This window comes from Vicia villosa, linkage group LG1, assembly GCF_029867415.1.
Source record: "Vicia villosa cultivar HV-30 ecotype Madison, WI linkage group LG1, Vvil1.0, whole genome shotgun sequence".
NCBI lineage: Eukaryota > Viridiplantae > Streptophyta > Magnoliopsida > Fabales > Fabaceae > Vicia > Vicia villosa.
The window spans coordinates 98,280,621-98,299,608 of record NC_081180.1 but is presented as its reverse complement, the minus strand read 5'-3'; the positions used below and the strand labels follow the sequence as shown (position 1 = coordinate 98,299,608).

The window sequence follows — 18,988 nt, the reverse complement described above, 5'->3', positions numbered from 1 at the left end:
GAGCCAAGCTCTTTCAAACTTAAAAAATTGTTTTTGGTAAAAACGTTGGCTATCATCAAGATTAATGAGAATGGGGATATGGTCTGAAAAGTCTACACGCACTAAAACTTGGACGGATGCATCTGGAAATTGAATTTTCCAATCATCATTATTAAGGGCTCTATCGAGCTTCTCATATATTCTCTGACCTCCATGGAAAACAGGACCTCTCCACGTGAACCTAGGCCCACGAGTCTCCATATTGTTCAATTTACAACTGTCCATTATATCTTTCATCTTTTGGCATATTTGAATGGAAGCTGGAAAACCTCCTTTCTTATCATTAACAAAGTCAATATCATTAAAGCCACCAGCAACCATCCAACTCCCATTCAAATCTCGAGCTATATTCTTCATCTCATCCCACAACAACTTCTTACTATTATCATTATGACTTGCATAGACGGTCGTAAACCACGACTCCTCCCTATGCTCCATACAAACTTTGGTGTGGATAAATGATGATTTTTCGTACGTACTTAGATACTGATATCACTAGATTTCCAAGTTATAACAATACCACCAGCAAACCCCATATTATCTGAATATTCCATCATATCAAATCCCTGCTTCATTAGAACCTTCTTAATCTTTAGAGGATCACACCTTGTCTCAAAGATTACTAACACACTAGGATTATTACTATCCAAATATTGCTTGCAATATCTATAAAACGCCTTACTAGTGGCCCCTCTACAATTCCAACACATTATTTTTAAGTTTGTACACATCATAACGATAAATATGAGTGAACCAGTTCCAGACGCAATCCAACTCAACACGGAGTCTCCTTCATAACATCAACATCGTCTTCAAATCCTGCTACCTCAGCAGAACTATTCTCGCTCCCATCCATCTTGAGACACTCCGAAGTATGAGGGTTCTCAATAGGGCAAGAGAAAATTCTACGTATACTATTTATATCGGGTGGCTCATCGATAACAATAGTATCTCCCTCATTTGCACGGGTCTTATAATCATTGCATGTGTAACACCTGTAACCTTATTCCTACACATTAATCCTCTCAATTCCTCCAATAATTCATTTTTCTCTCTCCTCTATAAATTAAAAGTTCTATACTGAGCAACCTCTTCAGTTTCTCCCGCCATAAACTTCTCTAGGGTATACTCCACACCAGATCTGCTGATACCTCCAACTTTCTCCTTCAATTGAATACCTCCCCGTGTTTCTAGGGTTGATCTCTTGTTTTTGCGTTCAGTTTATGTTTCCTGGTACCACTTCTTTGACTTCGTGAAGCAGTAATATTATTCTCGGCCTCACCATTAACTCCCAACGATGTTAAAGAATCTATGATATCTTCCTTATCAACTTTCCTCGCTGCTGCCACCTAATCATTTACGCTAATGCCAACTTTTATGTCATTTAAGGCTCCTTCTATTGTATGATTACTAGGGATCACCTTATCAGCATTATTATTTTCAAAATTAATATGATTCACATTATTATTATTACAATCATCTATATCACCTTGATTCTCATTTCCTAAAATAAGAAAATGAGATCCTCCTGCAATTACTTTCTCATTAACGTTCCCGGAATTATGTTCCTCTGACCATATACCGTCTTCCTAACCCTCTTTTTCTTCTGAACTATTTTCCAAGGACCCTCTTCCACCTTTCCTACCATTACCGCCACTCCCCACATAATTCATGCTTCTCCCCCAGTATTGCTGCTTTCTCCCACAGCGTGCTTCTCTCTGATGATTGTTGGACAGTTCTCCTTGTAATTTCCATAACGTTCACACACTAGGCAAAGCAAGGGTAATCCCTCGTACTCTATCTTATAAATGCTCCCTTGAATTCTCAGCATTGCAAGAAGAGGCTTTGCCAGATTAATAGTAACACAGATCCGAACATATTTGCCTCTTTCTTGCTTGATAGTTCTTTTATCCACCTTTACTGTATGACCAATACGATAACCAAAAACAAAGAGTGCCCTCGTATCATAATATTCAACCGGGAGACTCGAAATTCTAACCCACACTGCCACTTCATTAATAGTATCAATCTCCGGTTGGAAGTTTGGCCTCTAGTCTTTCACTGTTAGGTAATGATCGTAGATAAACCACGGACTGTTCGCCATTGCCGCTTTCTTATCATTTTCATGTGAGAATACCAGCAAATAGTAATCATTGCTAAGATCAATTATACCAATAATGCCTTTATGAACCAACATTTGATTCAACCTATTTTCCAGCGCCTTGTATCCAATTCTTTTTCCCAACAATTTGACTATAACACCTCTCTTCCAAGGTCTTTGAATACGCTTCTCTTCCTTCTCCGAAAAGATGAAGTTAGGACACTCATAACCACCTATCAGTTCTTCCTCTACTCTGATTTCCCCCCACTCAGCCTCTGACTCTCCTACACCAACCTGACTGCTTTCGCTTTCCTCATCCATTGCTTCTCCCTTCCTCCCAACCATGGCGTCTCTGAATGAGACACCTTTCTCAATCAAGCCACCCTTCCCTTCCTTTACATTCTTGCTACTCTCTTCTGAAGGTCAACTTCAGCCTTGCTTTTTTCCGTGTTACTCGGAGTTGAATTCCCTAGCGTCGTAGCAGAGGGGCCAATAAACCCTAGCAGAGGGTTTTCCATCACCACCGTATTTTGTGTAATTTTTGAATCCACAAGTGTCCATGTACTCTATAATTGAATGGACTGTAAATGACTTAATAACATGTCAATAATAGATATTAGTTATTGTCACTTTATTGAAAAGAAGTAAATCATTAATAATAATAGTGATAATTCATTGATATTGATTCTTTAAAACATACTCCTATACTATTAAGTATAATAGTAAATCTTTCATGAATAATTTATGGTAATCAATTTTGAGCAACATTTCAATTAAAATTTCATCTATATTTTTTAAAATTAATTTTAAACTTTCAATTTCAAATTATTGAATTATTTTTATCCTAAAAAAAATCATAATAAACACAAACGTAAAAAAAATAAAAAAATAAAACAAAGACCTATACTTATTTATGCAGGTTTTTATCTACCCGTTATGGGTATTTTTATTGGTACCCACGGGAGATGAACTAAATTGTCATCCTTAATTAGCGGGATAAAATATAATATTATAAAAATAAATATAAAAATATAAGACTACTGTTATGAATATTTATATTAGTGAATGCCCATCATTCTTCTTGTTTTTCATCTTCCTATTTCCTATTTAATAGATGTGATTTTTCATCTCCCTTTGATCCTATAAATAAAGACCCACATTGCAATGTAAATGGTACTTGAAAGAATATGATAATACAATATTACTTTCTCTCTTCTCCTTCTCTCATTCATCTCTATATTGTTTTAGTTAATTTCATAACACGTTATCAGCACCAAGCTTTTAGGTATATTTTTCTTTGTTTGTTTTAGTTTCATAAAATATATTAGTTATTCAACAACCTATTATATCTTATTCAATTAGGATAATATTAATTGTAATTTCGATGCATGCTTATAAAAGATTGTCATTCTAGAAGAATGACACATAATTTTAACGCACCCCTGAAGGATGATTATAATTTTTAGATCATTGTTGGTAACAAATCAGTTATATAGTTTTTGAAAAATTTATAAAGCAAATTATCCCCGAAGGATAACAACATATCATTGTATAGTTCTTGAAGAACTCATAATACTCTATTTACTATTTTTCGTTTAAGATTGAGTAGGAAATTTTTGTTTCTCATAGAAAAAAAAGTTGAGAATTCTTTTTTTGGTTTAAGTCAGCATTACTTGAAAACTATATACATGTTGCAACCTATTAAATAATATATCAATAGTCTAAAGTTGCATATATTTTAAAGTTGTTATAATAGTGCTTAAATTTCTCATATAAATCTTGATTATACTATTCTTTTCTTCTTACAAGTATAGTGTATGGATGACATTTGTTAGTCCATCTTAAAGACACGAGAAAGTAAGTTCATATTTTGATAGAGCCGAGATTCTCATATTTTGATAAAGCAGAGATTCGAATGAATTTTAATCTCTTATATTTTCTTTTTGTGTGTTCTCTTTATGTCTTGCCAAATATTTTTGTCATAGATAAATCACATGAATTATATTGAAGGTATTGAATATCTTTGTATTACACAAATGAATTTAGACCTAAAATGTATAATAAAAAAGCTAGCAGCTTTTCTCTCAGGCTTGTTCTATACTTATATTAGTACAATTGAAGCACATGTTATTGTAAACCAGGAGTTTACAAATTACACTTAAATGTGTCGTTGGTAAAACCGGTTGGGTCATCTCACATATAATATGATGCGAATAATTAATATTAAAGAACCCGAAGTTTCTTCAATCCGGTAAATTTTGTCTGTTTCTAATGGAAATTAAAAATCAGAAAAATTAATTTTTTTCATGACATTAATTGTTGCATCGACCAAAATATCATACAAAATATTTATTGTCTACTCACAACTATAAGTTTGTCAAATTGTTTTCTCAGACAACGATCTCATTTTCTGAATTTTATTTCTTTTCAGAACTTTCTTGATAAGTATCACATATATTATTAAAAATTAATATTGAACATCTAGTAAGATATGTTCATATGAAAAAAAAAGGACTTGAAGATCCATTCTTTAGACGTCTAAAGTTAGTTATATGTTTGATACTTATGAGATTATAACTTCTAAATTATGCTTTGGAAATATGCAATCAAGTACATTAAAATATTTATTCGCATCAAGCAAACAAGATACTATATCTTAGTCCTCCCTAATTTATTCTAGTACTTCTCATCTAAGTGAATCTTTGGATGTGTTGTGTATATTCCAATTGCTCCAATATAATACAATAAGATGAATCATGAAAGAATATTGAAAAAATATAATTGATATGAATCCCAATTTTGAGGATACAATTGGAGCAAATAATAAAATACTTGATTACGGCCCAGTAGGCTGATTATCACTTAATAAATTAATTTTTTCAATATTAGGGGGAGGGAATTAGCAGTTGAAATCATGAACAAGAAGTTTAATGAACAATTTTATATCTTGATCCTAGTACAAACCAATATGAACCAGAAGTTTGAAATATTATTCATTTGCAAATTTTATACAACCAATTATAGATGCTAATACTACAATTGAAGTGGATTCTCCTATTGGACAATCTAATATTGCAAATGAATTAAAACTATGCATGAAGCATAGTAGGAAAGTTGGTTCCAATGTTAAAAGTCCTCTACCAAAAAAAGAAACTAAAGTTAAAGATGACCCAAGTGAGGATATGAAAATTCTAAGAGCACTTTGAACTAATTTAATTTTCAGTTGTAGAAAAACAAATCAAGTACTTGAAGTATGAAATAAAAATATCTCGATAAATTATGTTATGGATGAAATAGAATGAAACTGAAATTGAGATAACCAAATAAAGTCAATATTGACAAAGTTTTTGTATACAATATATCGCTAAAAGTGATCAATGATAATGAGGGTCATGATTCAAACTCTATTAAAGATTGTAGACTAAGTGAGAATTGGCCAAAATGAATATATTCAATTGAAGAAGAATTAAACTCACTTTATAAGTGACTCAATTTTGGACTTGTAGTCCGAATACCTCAAGGTGTGAAACCAATTAGATGTAAATGAGTTCTTGTGAAATAACAAAATAAGAATGATATAAAGCTTGATTTATTGCTCAATGATTTTCATGAAGACCTAAGATTGATTTTGATAAAAACATATTCACCTGTAGTGGATTCAATCGATTTTGGATATTTAATTAGCCTTGTAGCACATGAAGGACTTAATTTGAACATGATGAATGTTATGACATATTATTTATATGGTTCACTTAATAGTGACATTTACATGAAACTTCATGAAAGGTTCAATGTACTAGAGACACATAATTTTGGATCTCGAGAAAACAAATCCATCAAATTGAACAAGTGCTGAAGCGGTAAAGCGGCAAGCAACAAAAGTTTTGGAAGTATTTATCCGAGAATTTATCGTGTCCACAGAGATTAGTGATATTGAACTGCCATTCAACAATGTCCGTAGTTATAAGTTTGGATTGAATTGGTAAAAAGTAAATGTGGGAATTAAACATATGAACAAGAAAGAATACATTCTTTAGAGAGGAGAAACTATCAAGCATGAATTTACGCTACTCAAAACAAACTTAAACATATTGATAAGTCGCACTCAACATATAATACTCATCAAAATATCACATATCGCTCACAATAGTGCCCATCTCTGCAACACTGAGTTGAGAGAAAAACCGTATTACTCTTGTCGACGATCTCTCAACCGACTCAAACAATACAGAAGCATTAAGCTTCGATATCCACATGATTATTAGCTCTAAATCTATCTATAGAATCTAGAAACTAATAGATTTCCTTCCCTAATCAAGATTTGTGAGGTCTAACTCTACAACAACACAAATCCAAACATAAATGCAAAAAGATCAAGGAAAGCACAAAATTGATTTGTAAAGCATGTATTATACAACCATGATATATATATATATATATATATATATATATATATATATATATATATATATATATATATATATATATATATATATATATATGGAGCATATCAAGTGAGAGCATTTTTAAATGAGAGATGAGAGGAAGAAATATCAACCGTTGGATTTATCAAGAGAGAGAATGTTAATACATTAATGAGGCTATTAATTTCTCTCTCTTGATAAATCCAACGGTTGATATTTCTTCCTCTCATCTCTCATTTAAAAATGCTCTCACTTGATATGCTCCCTATATATATATATATATATATATATATATATATATATATATATATATATATATATATATATATATATATATATATATATATATATATATAGGGCATATCATATGAGAATGACATATTTATATGAGAATGTGAGAATGAATCTGAACCATTGGATTTTAAAATAAATGGTGGAGATTATGGGTGAATCTTTTTTTTCTCTCTCCTACTTCATTTATTTCAAGATGCAGGAGAGAGAAAAATAAGATTCACCCATAATCTCCACAATTTATTTTAAAATCCAATGGTTCAGATTCATTTTCACATTCTCATATGATATGCCCTATATATATATATATATATATATATATATATATATATATATATATATATATATATATGTTCAAAGTAAATATACAAACATACCCAAAAAATAGAGTATACAAAGAGAAGAGAAGAAGAGGAACCAAATATTTCTTGGTTTGTCAAGACCAATCGATGAAAAATTCGACCTCCGATCATCAAGATGCAACCCCATTTGATGTTTCAAAGCCTCCCTCTACCAAAAAATGAAGGTTGATGGAGTTGGGAACAAATAACCCAAAATCATAACCTAAAAAAATGTGTTTTTGGCCCTTAAAACCTATTTTTTTCCTGCCAGATTCGCCGGGCGAGCCAATCAGACGAATTACACCAGTAGCAACATCAATGTTTTGGCCATAACTTGAGAACCGTAACTCCGATTTGCGCCCGGTTTGAAGCGTTGGAAAGCTTATTCAATTTCCTATCTAAATATGACAAAACATCAACCAAATTGATATTTTTTATTCTTTGATTGTGAGCCTTATTCGTTGATGAGTTGGTTCTGTTGTTCAAAATCCCGCGTTTGAAGCCGTATCTTCGATACTTTATTGCTCATGCTCCAAATACGCATCAATACCTACGAAATGAATAGAAAACTATCAAAAGGTACACAAATGAATCAAAACACGAGTATATACAAACCAAATGTATTTACACACTAAACAGGGGATTATTCAACGAAATTTACACAAAAACACGATAAGTGCCACAAAACTATATATACAAAAGCACTACAAATTGGCACTTATTAACAAGTTTCTCTATGAGTTGAAACAATCTGGACGCATGTGGTATAATCACCTCAATGAATATTTACTAAAGGATGGATATACAAATAACTCAATTTGTCCTTGTATTTTCATAAAATGACGTGGACAAGTATTTGCAATAATAAATGTCTATGTGGATGGCATAAATATTATTGGAACTCCTAAAGAGATTCCAAAATCTATAAATTTCTTAAATAGAGAGTTTAAGATGAAGGACCTAGAAAAGACAAAATATGTCTAGACTTGTAAATTGAGCATTTGGATAAAGGAATATTTGTACATCAAAAAGGCTATATAGAAAAGTGTTGAAATGCTTCTATATGGATAAATGTCACATGTTGCCTACTTCAATATGATTGTTAGCTCATTAGATGTGGAGAAATATCTTTTCAGGAATCAAGAAAAGGATGAAAAATTATTTGATCTTGAAGTACCATAACTTAGTGGAATTGGAGCACTAATGTACCTTGCTAATTATACATTTCTTGATATATCATTTGCGGTTAATCTATTAGCACGATACAATTATTCACCAACTCGGAGACATTGGAACAAAGTCAAACATATACTTCGCTATCTTAGAGATACAAGTTACTTGTCATATCCTCACAATGGTAGATTAGAGACAGGTTATTTATTTACATGTGATGGTACAACCATTTCATGGAGATCTATAAAACAAATCATGGCAACAACTCCGTAAAATCCTGCATAACTATTAGCACTACATGAAGTCACTTTGAAGAGACATTTTAAGTAACTACTACAAAGAATATCGTCTCACATATAAATGTATGCATGAGGGGGAGAAATAAATATTTTCTGTAGTCTTTTTCTCTTCACCATGGTTTTGTCCCATTGGGTTTTCCTGGTAAGGTTTTTAACGAGGCAGTTCACATTTAAAGGATATTGTACTCTTTTTTATTCACTAGATTTTTTTCCTACTAGGTTTTTTCTAGTAAGGTTTTAATGAGGCATATCCTCAATGGACATCCAAGGGGGGGGGGTGTTATGAATACTTATATTAGTGGATGTCCATCATTCTTCTTGTTTTTCATCTTCCTATTCCCTACTTAATAGATGTGATTTTCCATCTCCCTTGGGTCCTATAAATAAATACCCACATTGCAATGTAAATGGTACTTGAAAGAATATGATAATACAATATTACTTTCTCTCTTCTCTTTCCCTCATTCATCTCTATATTGTTTTAGTTAATTTCATAACAATTACAAAATTATTTTCTATTTTTACGCCAACATTATTAAATTTATGCACACATCATAAGTCATTAAGGATGGATCTTAAACAATCAATCATGTAGAGGTAAATGGGCACTGAAAGTATGAGAAAATGGTTGAGTATTGAAAATGATTTTACAAATGATTTATAGCATTGAAAAATTTTAAAAAAAGGAAAAGAAAGAAAAAGAAATAAGAGAGAAGGTAGTTGGTTATTTAACTAATTTTTTTTATTATGATTAATTACTTAATTAATTAATAATAATAGGAGAATAAAAGAGGACAACGTGTAGAGCTGTCAAATGGGTCGGTGTGACCCTGCTCGATTCGGTCTGATGGGCCAATATGTTTAAATGGGTTGGCCGGCCTGATCCGATTGCTTAATGGGCTATAGAAAATGAATCATATCCGTTTTTGAAAGGTCCGTATAGTCCTATGGGCCAATTCGGCCCGTATTTCAATATTATTGTGTTAGTTTTATAAAAAAATGTGTATTGGATAAAAGTACATAACATAAGTAGAGAGTCATCATAAACCTAGTTAAGTGATGTTTAAAATATTCATCAAATTAATATCCAAGGAAATGTACAAAGTAACTTAATATTATCACCAATGCTTATTAAATTTTTTCTTCATCTCACAATCATTTTCTTGATCACATCATCTTGAAAATGTATCTTCATCTTGTATAACTTTTCTTTATCATTTGAAAACACATTTATCAATCATATCTTAGACCATCTCCAAAGGTAGTTTCTTCTATTGAGTTCTCCACATGTACCATTAATTTAATAATTAAATATGCCATGTCATAATAGAGTTGCATTGCAATGCAACAACTAAAAGATTGTAGTACCCAATCAAATTAAGTTATGAGGTAAAGTTGTGGGACCCATATCAGATTTTTATTAAAATTAAAATTAAATAAATTCTTTTAATATGATGTGGCTTAGTGGGTCCCATAAAGAACTCAAATGTAAGTTGCACCATTAGAGATGCTCTTATCTCATTCTTTTTTCCCCAAAATTTATCAAAAACTTTTTGAATGGGCCATCCCAAAGCCTGCTTTCCCCGGTCCGACTCTAAAAAACATAGGCCCGATGGGTTTGGCCAAAAAGATAGGATCGTGTTTTTTGTAAGGTATGTTACAGTCCAGCCCGCGCTAAATTATTGGGCTTATGGATCGACCCGATGGATCGAGTCCATTTTAACAACTCTAATTACTTGTGGGGTATTTTAAATAATTTTTTATTTAATTATTTAACTGGAAATATATGTTTTACATTTTTTTAAAATTAGTAACTAATATTTACTTTAATTAAATATTATTATTTATTATAATTTTTTATTAATTAAAAGAAAAAAGTATTAGTTAGTGGAATTATTAATTATAAAAGATGTGATATTTTATTAATTAAAAAATAATATTATATTAATTAAAAGTAAAAATAATAAGTTAGTGGAATAATGATGGCCAGTTAGATGTAGGGTACACAAATCTATAATACTCATCTCCATATTTTTTTGTTGGAAATAATCTTTGTACTCGAGTCTATATCCATTATGGTTACAACATTAGCACCTGTTCCAGTGTCTTCTGAGTATGTAAGTATCAATATCTGTACTCGTTATTCGCATTTTTAATAAAAAATAAATATATTAATTATAAAATATCATATTATTTTAAATTCTTAAGAACAATTAAATGTTTTCGGAAAAAAAACTATGGTTGAATTATGAAATAAGCGAACACTTATGTTATGAGAAAAGTTATATGTACACTATATCTTACACTACACCGTATAAATATCAGTAAATGTATCAATTTTATTTTTTTCAATAATTTATTTAACTTGGATTTATGTGCCAATACATTTTCCTTTGTTATCATGCTGGGTGTAAAATACAGTGTAGAAAAAATAGTGTATAAATAGCACACCTCTTATGTTATATATGTAATGGTTTAACATTGATGTATTTTTGAAAATTGATAAATATTTATTTTAATATAATAATATAAATCAATGTGATATAATTATAGAAAAAATATAAAAATATAAGATTACAAAATTATTCTCTATTTTTATGCCAAAATTACTAAATTTATGCTCCATCTAAAATCATTAAGGATGGATCCTAAACAATCCTTTTATCAATTGCAATCATGTAGAGCTAAATGGGCAGTGAGAGCATGAGAAAATGGTGGAGTATTGGAAATGATTTTACAAATGATTTATAGCATTGAAAATCATTTTAGAATCGCTCGGGTTAGAAGACTTGACAAAAGAATATTTAAATTGTTGTTTTTTTTTTTTTTTTGGTTAAATTTAAAAAAGTAAAAAAGAGAAAAAGAAAGAAGGTAGTTGGTTAGTTAACTAATGCTTTTTATTATAATTAATTAATTATTATAGGAGAATAAAAGAGGAACATGTGTGGGGTATTTTAAATAATTTTTTATTTAATTAAGTGGAAATATAGGTTTCGCAATTTTTTAAAGTTAGTAATTGATATTTACTTTAATTAAATAAGGGCAAATTAATGGAAATAAATAATAAATATCACATTAGTATTCTAAAATGACAAATAATTTGAGACAAATAAAAATTAGAAAGATGACACTTATTGTGAGACGGATGAAGTACTATTAATTATTAAACATTAATTCTCGCACGTATTCCAAATAAAATACACTAATTTCAAGTTGGTCTTGGATTCAATCTTTCATTTATTGATGCATAGAAATAATAAATAGTGATTGCATATTAAATTTAGTCCGAAAAAGATATTTGTTTTACTCTATTATTACTATTAAGTATATCCATGCGAGACACGAGTTAAAATTTATTTAAGTAAATAAAATATTTTATAACTAATTATAATTTATAATTACAAATTTACAAAAAAAATTAAGTAAATAAAATGTTTTGCATCCTAAAAAAAATAAATGAAAATTTTTTTTCACTATTTATTGTCAGGTATTATTTACAATTCAAATACTTATTTTATCATGTGTATCATATTAAAAAATTTATAACTTTATTTTTTAATTTATTGTCAAAGATTATCATCAATGCAAATTCTAACTCAAGAAAAATATGTCAAATAATATATATTGAGTTATTTTTGGATTTAAGCTATCGGCGTTGCTGTTGTTGGCCATGATGATCGCAGGTTGATTTGAATCTACTTTGATCTTGTGCTAGAAAAAGACGGGGAAGCAGTGGTTCCCACAGACGGCGCCACTGATCATACCTGATCAGAGTAGATCGCCATGGCCTGCAACGGATGATCTTCTGAGAACGGGGGTGTACCTGCAAGGTACTCAGATGTCAAAGTAAGAAGGAGAGTAAAGGTGCGCAAGTACATGAGTAAGAGTAGTAAGGAATGAATACCTGGCCCTCTAATGAAAGAGGGTATTTATAGCCCGCAGCGCTTGGCCAAGTTTCACTGTTTTTTTCCTAGAAATAAGAAACTTCCAGGATCCTACGTGGTAGGGCAGAGTCAGCGAGTGACTCACGTCTTGGGTGAACCGACCGCAGAGTTTGGAGGTGACAGTCCGAGTTTTCTGCTAATGGGTTGACCACGTGCCCTTCGTGGCCCACGTGGATTTGACGCTCTAACGGTCCTCAGGAGACGTGTGCCCAATTGAGCTTAAACCTTAGATTGGGCCTGCTCGTCTGTGGACCTACTCAACCCAAACCAAAACACTTTATATGATGAGGTATCCCTTAAACTGCTATTCAAAGTTTTACAAACATTATTTGTTCCAGAAATTGCTCTCACATACCATTTTGTTTTTACAAATTAGTGAAATAAAATAATTACATTTTAAGAAAAATAGATTTACTTGTACTCACAAGTTACAAGGATAGGTAGGTCTCTTTAATAAAAATATATAACAAAATGTATTATGATAGTACTTTTGCCTATATTTTTAAAAATATATAATAAAAATATAGGCAAAAGTATAAAATAATAAAATAATGTTTATCATTATTATATTTTTAATTTTTAGAATATTATAACAAAATAAATGATATTTGAAAAATTTATGTAAGCTCTCAAAAACTTCAAAACCTCCCTTCAATATAAATTTTAAGTTCCATAAATTAGGGGATTTTTAGTATTATGAATAAAATCTAATCCTCCAAAATCCTCCCAACTAAAACCTTTATATTTGTTTCACCAAATTATTCCTATTTTATAAAATCCCTCCTATCCAAACTCGCATACAAAATCTTAGATGATGAAAGGATAAAAGAGGTATTTCCAAGGTGTTATGTAGCAAAATGAAATTATTTTCTAAATGTATATGGGGTCAAGGTAGTTGGGGTATGAAGGATGAATCTCTTGCCATATATCTTTATCATTGAATTATATTCAAGAAATTACAATGGCTCTGTTTGGTAAGACATGTTTTCGAGCTTATAGCTTATGTCTTATGTCTTATAAGCTCATATGATAATTTAGACCCGTTTGGTAACGATTTTTTCATCACGAACTTATAACTTATTTTATTAGCTTATAGCTTATTTTCCAGACGCTACTTCAAATAGCGTTTTAGCTTATGTCTTATAGCTTATTATATTTTCTTCCTTTTTTATCCTTATTATTTTAATTAAAATCTATTTTTAACCTTTATAATTTATTTTAATTTAAAATAAAATAATTATATATTAAATATCTTTTATGTCATTTTACATTTATAAGTTAATTGAACCGCTAATTTTACCAAACACTTCAATGAGCTTATAAGCTATCAGTCTCAACCATCCACTATAAGCTACAAGTCACCAGTCATCAGCCATCAGTCATAAGCTATAAACTATCAGCTAACTTATCAGTTAACCGCTATTTTTATCAAACAGACCTAATGATATATGTCGCTAAGAGTGACTTATTTTATATTTACTTTCATTGTTAGATGAATGGAAAAATGAGGCCGAAATATTTTTATTATTTTATTTCTAATTGTATTTTAAAGATGTTAGAGACTCATTTTATCAAAAGACTAGTTAGTGTCTGTGTTAATTTGGTCTCTAGTTGTGCTATTCATTGGTTTTTTAGAATCATTCATCTCATTTAGCATAAAATGGTTACGTACAGAAGCAATTGCTTACAAGTTATATACCTATCTCACTTCAAGGCTACTCTCTTACTTGGTTACAATAGCAATTCCAAATATTTGAATAGTTTATATATTTGCAAAGATTGTTAAATCTTATAGATCCCCTCTCACTACAAGAAAATATCATATTAGCTACCAAAATATTGCTACAGTTATATATTTAAGTTAATTTGAGACTGGTTGGATATGCTTTAACTACCAATAAAAATTTCTAGCTAATACTTGTTTTTTTTCTAAACCAGTTCTTAATTTACTGTATTTTCTATTTTTTATTTATTTTTAAGTTTGAAGTTAAAAACAATGTAAGAAAAAAACATAACAAATTTGCATGTAATTTACAATTTTTTAAACAAAAAAAAGATTATATTAAACATTTTCAATTTTACATAAACATAAAAATCATTTTTAAGAACAATTAAATAATTTGTTGATTCAATTTTACAATTTTTTAAAACAAGTTCGCAGAAAAATAGTATGTATAGAATTTTAATATATATTATTTTCATTAAAAAAAAGAATTATCCATAAAGAAAAATTCAACTATGCGTTTCCTTTGCGATCTAGCTTCGTCTCTTCCTCTCCGATCGATCTCCTGTGCATCTTCAATCCACTTCGTCTGCATCTCCGATCCACTTCGCCTGCATCTCCAATCGTCCTTGTCTGCATCAATCAAGATCATCTGCATCTTCGTTCGACCTTGTCTGCATCTCCGATCGATGTCTCTGTCTGCGATCGAATTCGTCTCATTCTCGATTAGATCTTGTCCCAATCATATTGATCTATTATCCTCTCTCCAATTCCAATCGATTTTCACATTATATCATCCTTGCTCATTTTTTCATATGAAACCCTAATCTAGCTGTTTAACATCTATAATTGGTATTTTGTCAATTTCAGGTTCTTCCGGTTTCCGATTGAATTTGAAATCCGCATGTTCTGTTTTGATTTTTTGTATCCAGTTGAAGAAAAAATATTTGAAGCTTCAAAGAGTCACGAAATGCTCTAAGAGAAGTTGTGAAGCTGCTTGAACAAATCGTTAACAAGTTCCAAACTCAGAGTGTGAGCTTCAAAAAAGGTGACATGGAATTTGAAATCTAATAATGTAAATTGATTATGTTGTATGTTTCTGTTATATTGATGATAGGAAAAATAAATGATTAGAGCCGCTAATAATGTGTATGATATTGATGATACTATTGAGCATCCATTCAATGTCGACACGATATCTCTAATGATAATTTTAGGAAATGAAATTAATTGAATAGAATTACTTGTGTTGGTGTCGATGCTGTCTTGTGTCTTGACAGCATACACACTTTCAATTTGAAGTGTTGGTGCTCCATAAGATATAAATTGAAAGAGTTGTATGTTTAAACATTATGCAGAGTCTGCAGATGTGTATAATGTAATTCAAGTCCCTGTCTTTGGCTAACTATGTTCGAATAATTTGATAGATTTGAATGTTTATGGTGTTTTTACGTTGACTATTTTTTATCTTTTAATTATAAAACATTTGAATTCCTAACTTGTTTAAGAAGCCATTATATGTGTAAGCGGTTTTAACCTTATAGCCCCACTCAGAAAGTGTGATTGTCCTAATTCTCATTTTGTCTTGGATGTATTTCTCTATGAAATGCATTGCAGGACTCATCAGTTGTAGCTCGTGAAAATCTTGATGATATTAATGTATGTTTTATGTTGTGGAATGCTTTGTTATTTTCTTGGAAACATTTTGATTCCACTTGTCCTGTTCTTTTTGTCATATGAGGTAGTAGGAACTTATGAGGATGAAATGAGTTGTGGAATGCAGTAGAAGCTGGTCATGAGCTCTGTGGCCACATCATTTCCAGCTTATACAATAACAAGAACAGGAATTTATGAGTAATTGGATGGATACAATAATTTCATATTAGAATAATGTGTGCCTACTGATAAGAAATTGATAAGATGTTTCAGAACTGTTTGTCTTCTTAATAATCATATTTTTCTTCTATTATTGCAGGGCCACCAATATGAGACAGTATCAAGCTTTGTATGTGGAAATTTTGTTCCATTCATTATGAGAGAAGCAAAGTGATTTTTGATATGAAAAATGAAGATATATGAGTCCAATTCCAATACAAACTACCAGGAACATAAAACACATTTTTTACTTGAGGTAATTGTTCAGTTCTTATCTATAATTCATGACTCAAAGTAATCACTTTAATGTTGGAGACCAAAAGGGAAACTCGCAAGGCCCCTGTGACTAATTTATGATTTCAACAAAGCTTATGAAATTCCTAATCTTATGCTTAAATTTTTTTCTTCAATTTATGATTCCAACAAAGCTTTTTATCATACAAACTTACAGTCTTGTTTAATATAGTAGGAACTTTTACATTGTAGATGAGTTTGTAAATCATTTAAAATGCATGTAACCAAAATATTCGGTTACTGCAAGTGGTTTTATTTTATGATCCATCTTGATCATCAATGCATGCATATAATTATGTGACAGTGATGTGTTAAAGTTAGCTAAGTACATGCTTCAATTAAGAACAAAGCTTATTAATTTGTAATATATGATGATATTGTCTTGTTTCGGTTAGTATTTGGGCAACTTGAAAACTACTTCATCAATCTCACCCTTAATTTTTTAACAATGTGTATAACTATGTTTCTATGGTACAAAATTTTGTTTCGAACACTCTAAATTTATTGAAAATTTGGCTTCCGTGTAGAGTGGTCATGGTCAATTGGGCTAGGAAGATGACTTTTCGACGGTGTTTTGTGATTACATCGGTAACTTCATAAAGGTATGTGTGTATGTAACTACATATTTATATTTACATTCATTTAAATCAAAATTTGATTGAATCCTATTTTTAGTTATATGTTGTGTTTGATGCTTGTGAAAGGAGTCAGACCTGGGAATTGAAAAACTTAGAGATGGAGCTAAGTAACACATTGGCTTAGGATGGTACAAACCTAATGGTAGATTCTTAAAAATAATAATTACCAAATTAATCTTTCAATTAATCAATTCTAATAACATTAGTGGACTTATAAATAAACTGTTAAAGAACACTCGTATATAAGTTTAAGCTGTGAAGAAGATATTAAGATTAAGGTCTAAGTAGCTCAACATTGTCTCATAATATTTAAATGTTAATGATATTGTTTTTGGAGCTTTTTGTCAAGCCTACATTAGTTCTCATAAGCTAGCTACAATTGGCATTGTATTTTCACATAGAAGTTATTGTTTCAGATCATAAGTATAATTTGAAATGTGAAAAAACATTTATAAAGATGGATATATTGTTGCATCAACTCTATGGCCTTTGCCTGTAATTGTAAATCAATTTGTAATGTGTACTATAATTAAAATCCAATATGATATTAATCCTAATTTCTCCTTTTACTCTCTTCGATATTTGGTGTTATTCATTTAATTTTATCTGTGTAGTCCGATTTAATGTGTTTTTGAGTCAAAATTTGATGCTGGCAAAAGGTCTGTGAGTGTTATCAAATTGCGGCGGCATGGCCGCTATGGCGGATATATATGTCAGTTTTTGGGCTTGCCGCAATTGTAAATATCAGCCGATATTGCGTGTTTTTTCGCCATAACCCGCTATAACGGCGCCTCAAAGAGGCCGATATGGCAGGATTCTGGCTCTCCGCCATCGACCACACTCCTGTCTGACATAAGAGTATTTATGGGGCCTGAAACCTTCCAAGGATGGTTGATCAGGTTAGTTGATTTGTTTATTGGTTTGTCAATATATAGCCTTGTAATATGTGATTATGTATTGGAGCTTTATCTAACAATTTTCTCTTATATTATTGGATAGATTTAAAGACACAACAACTCTTATATGTCATTGGTAAGTTCAAAGGATTAATTTGTCATGAAGTTGAATTGAATCCAAAGTAGAGACATGAAGAAGATGAACATCACTACTACTTTAGATTCTTTCCCACACCCTCTGATTCACCAACCAACAACCGAAGTTCAGTTCCTTAGAGTAATATCTGTTAAGGCGGTCTCTAAGAGACCCATAAGATGTTCACGAGTTATCAACACTTTTATGTTAGTTGTTTTGTTAAACTACTGTAGTGTCAAATGCTTAAATGCATATTTGCAAATGTAGAGTGAGTTAATCAAATGTGAGTAGTTTCAGTCTATTGTAAACCGATTTGTGATGAAATAAAAGTTATGATAAGTTAAGTTGAAATAGAATGTGATTTTGATGTATTTTGGTTTTGTCAATGATAATATAAAATTGAGTTTTGGTAACTTCAATGATTAGTGGATTAGTCATGAAGATATACAAATATGAAATAATTTTGTTTACAATTTAGCTTAATTAGTTTTGATTAGAAATAATTATAAAACTCCAAATAAATGATTTTTATTAAATCACTCTATAATTTAGCTTGAGATTCGCTACGATATTTTTAAGGTAGTTTTCTAGCTGTGTAGTTGGGAATCTTAAATTATACGCTTTCGTTTTACTACAACTTAGTTGTGCTTTTGCTAGAGTTATATAAATATTAGTTGGAATTTTGCTACGAACATTTGTCCAAGATAATTAGCCACTCAATCCATGCTACGGCCTATATTGTAGTTAATCCATAGTAAATCTCCAACTAACTCTATTTGATAGAGATTAGCTTCGAACTAGCTGCTATATTTGT

The 18,988-nt window shown here is 30.6% G+C and overlaps 1 protein-coding gene and 1 long non-coding RNA gene across 6 annotated transcripts; one reads left to right on the top strand and one right to left on the bottom strand.

Annotated features, from left to right (window-relative positions):
* Window positions 1–1,708: 1,708 nt before the first annotated feature.
* On the bottom strand, window positions 1,709–2,485 carry LOC131649978 (uncharacterized). Its single transcript, XM_058919725.1, has 2 exons — window positions 2,177–2,485; window positions 1,709–2,089 (listed from the first exon to the last, which is right to left on the bottom strand). Exons 1-2 carry the CDS (start codon window positions 2,483–2,485, stop codon window positions 1,709–1,711), a joined length of 690 nt encoding a protein of 229 aa, XP_058775708.1.
* A 12,327-nt stretch (window positions 2,486–14,812) lies between these two features.
* Window positions 14,813–18,584, top strand: LOC131643663 (uncharacterized). 5 transcript variants are annotated; one of them, XR_009296257.1, is made up of 5 exons: window positions 14,813–15,383; window positions 16,311–16,466; window positions 17,032–17,106; window positions 17,757–18,041; window positions 18,142–18,584. It is a non-coding gene; the product is annotated as an uncharacterized LOC131643663 (long non-coding RNA). The 5 variants fall into 5 exon arrangements; XR_009296255.1 differs by having other exon boundaries at window positions 14,814–15,383; window positions 17,802–18,041; window positions 18,142–18,581; XR_009296259.1 differs by lacking the exons at window positions 17,757–18,041; window positions 18,142–18,584 and adding an exon at window positions 17,209–17,750 and having other exon boundaries at window positions 14,816–15,383.
* Window positions 18,585–18,988: the final 404 nt, after the last annotated feature.

What these genes read in the sequence shown, in the direction of transcription:
- LOC131649978 (XM_058919725.1), bottom strand. Translation starts at nt 2,485, where the DNA reads ATGGTTGGGAGGAAGGGAGAAGCAATGGATGAGGAAAGCGAAAGCAGT. An exon ending in GCAATGATTACTATTTGCTG is followed by an intron (nt 2,090 to 2,176) that starts GTATTCTCACAT and finishes GTGAAAGACTAG; the next exon opens with AGGCCAAACTTCCAACCGGA.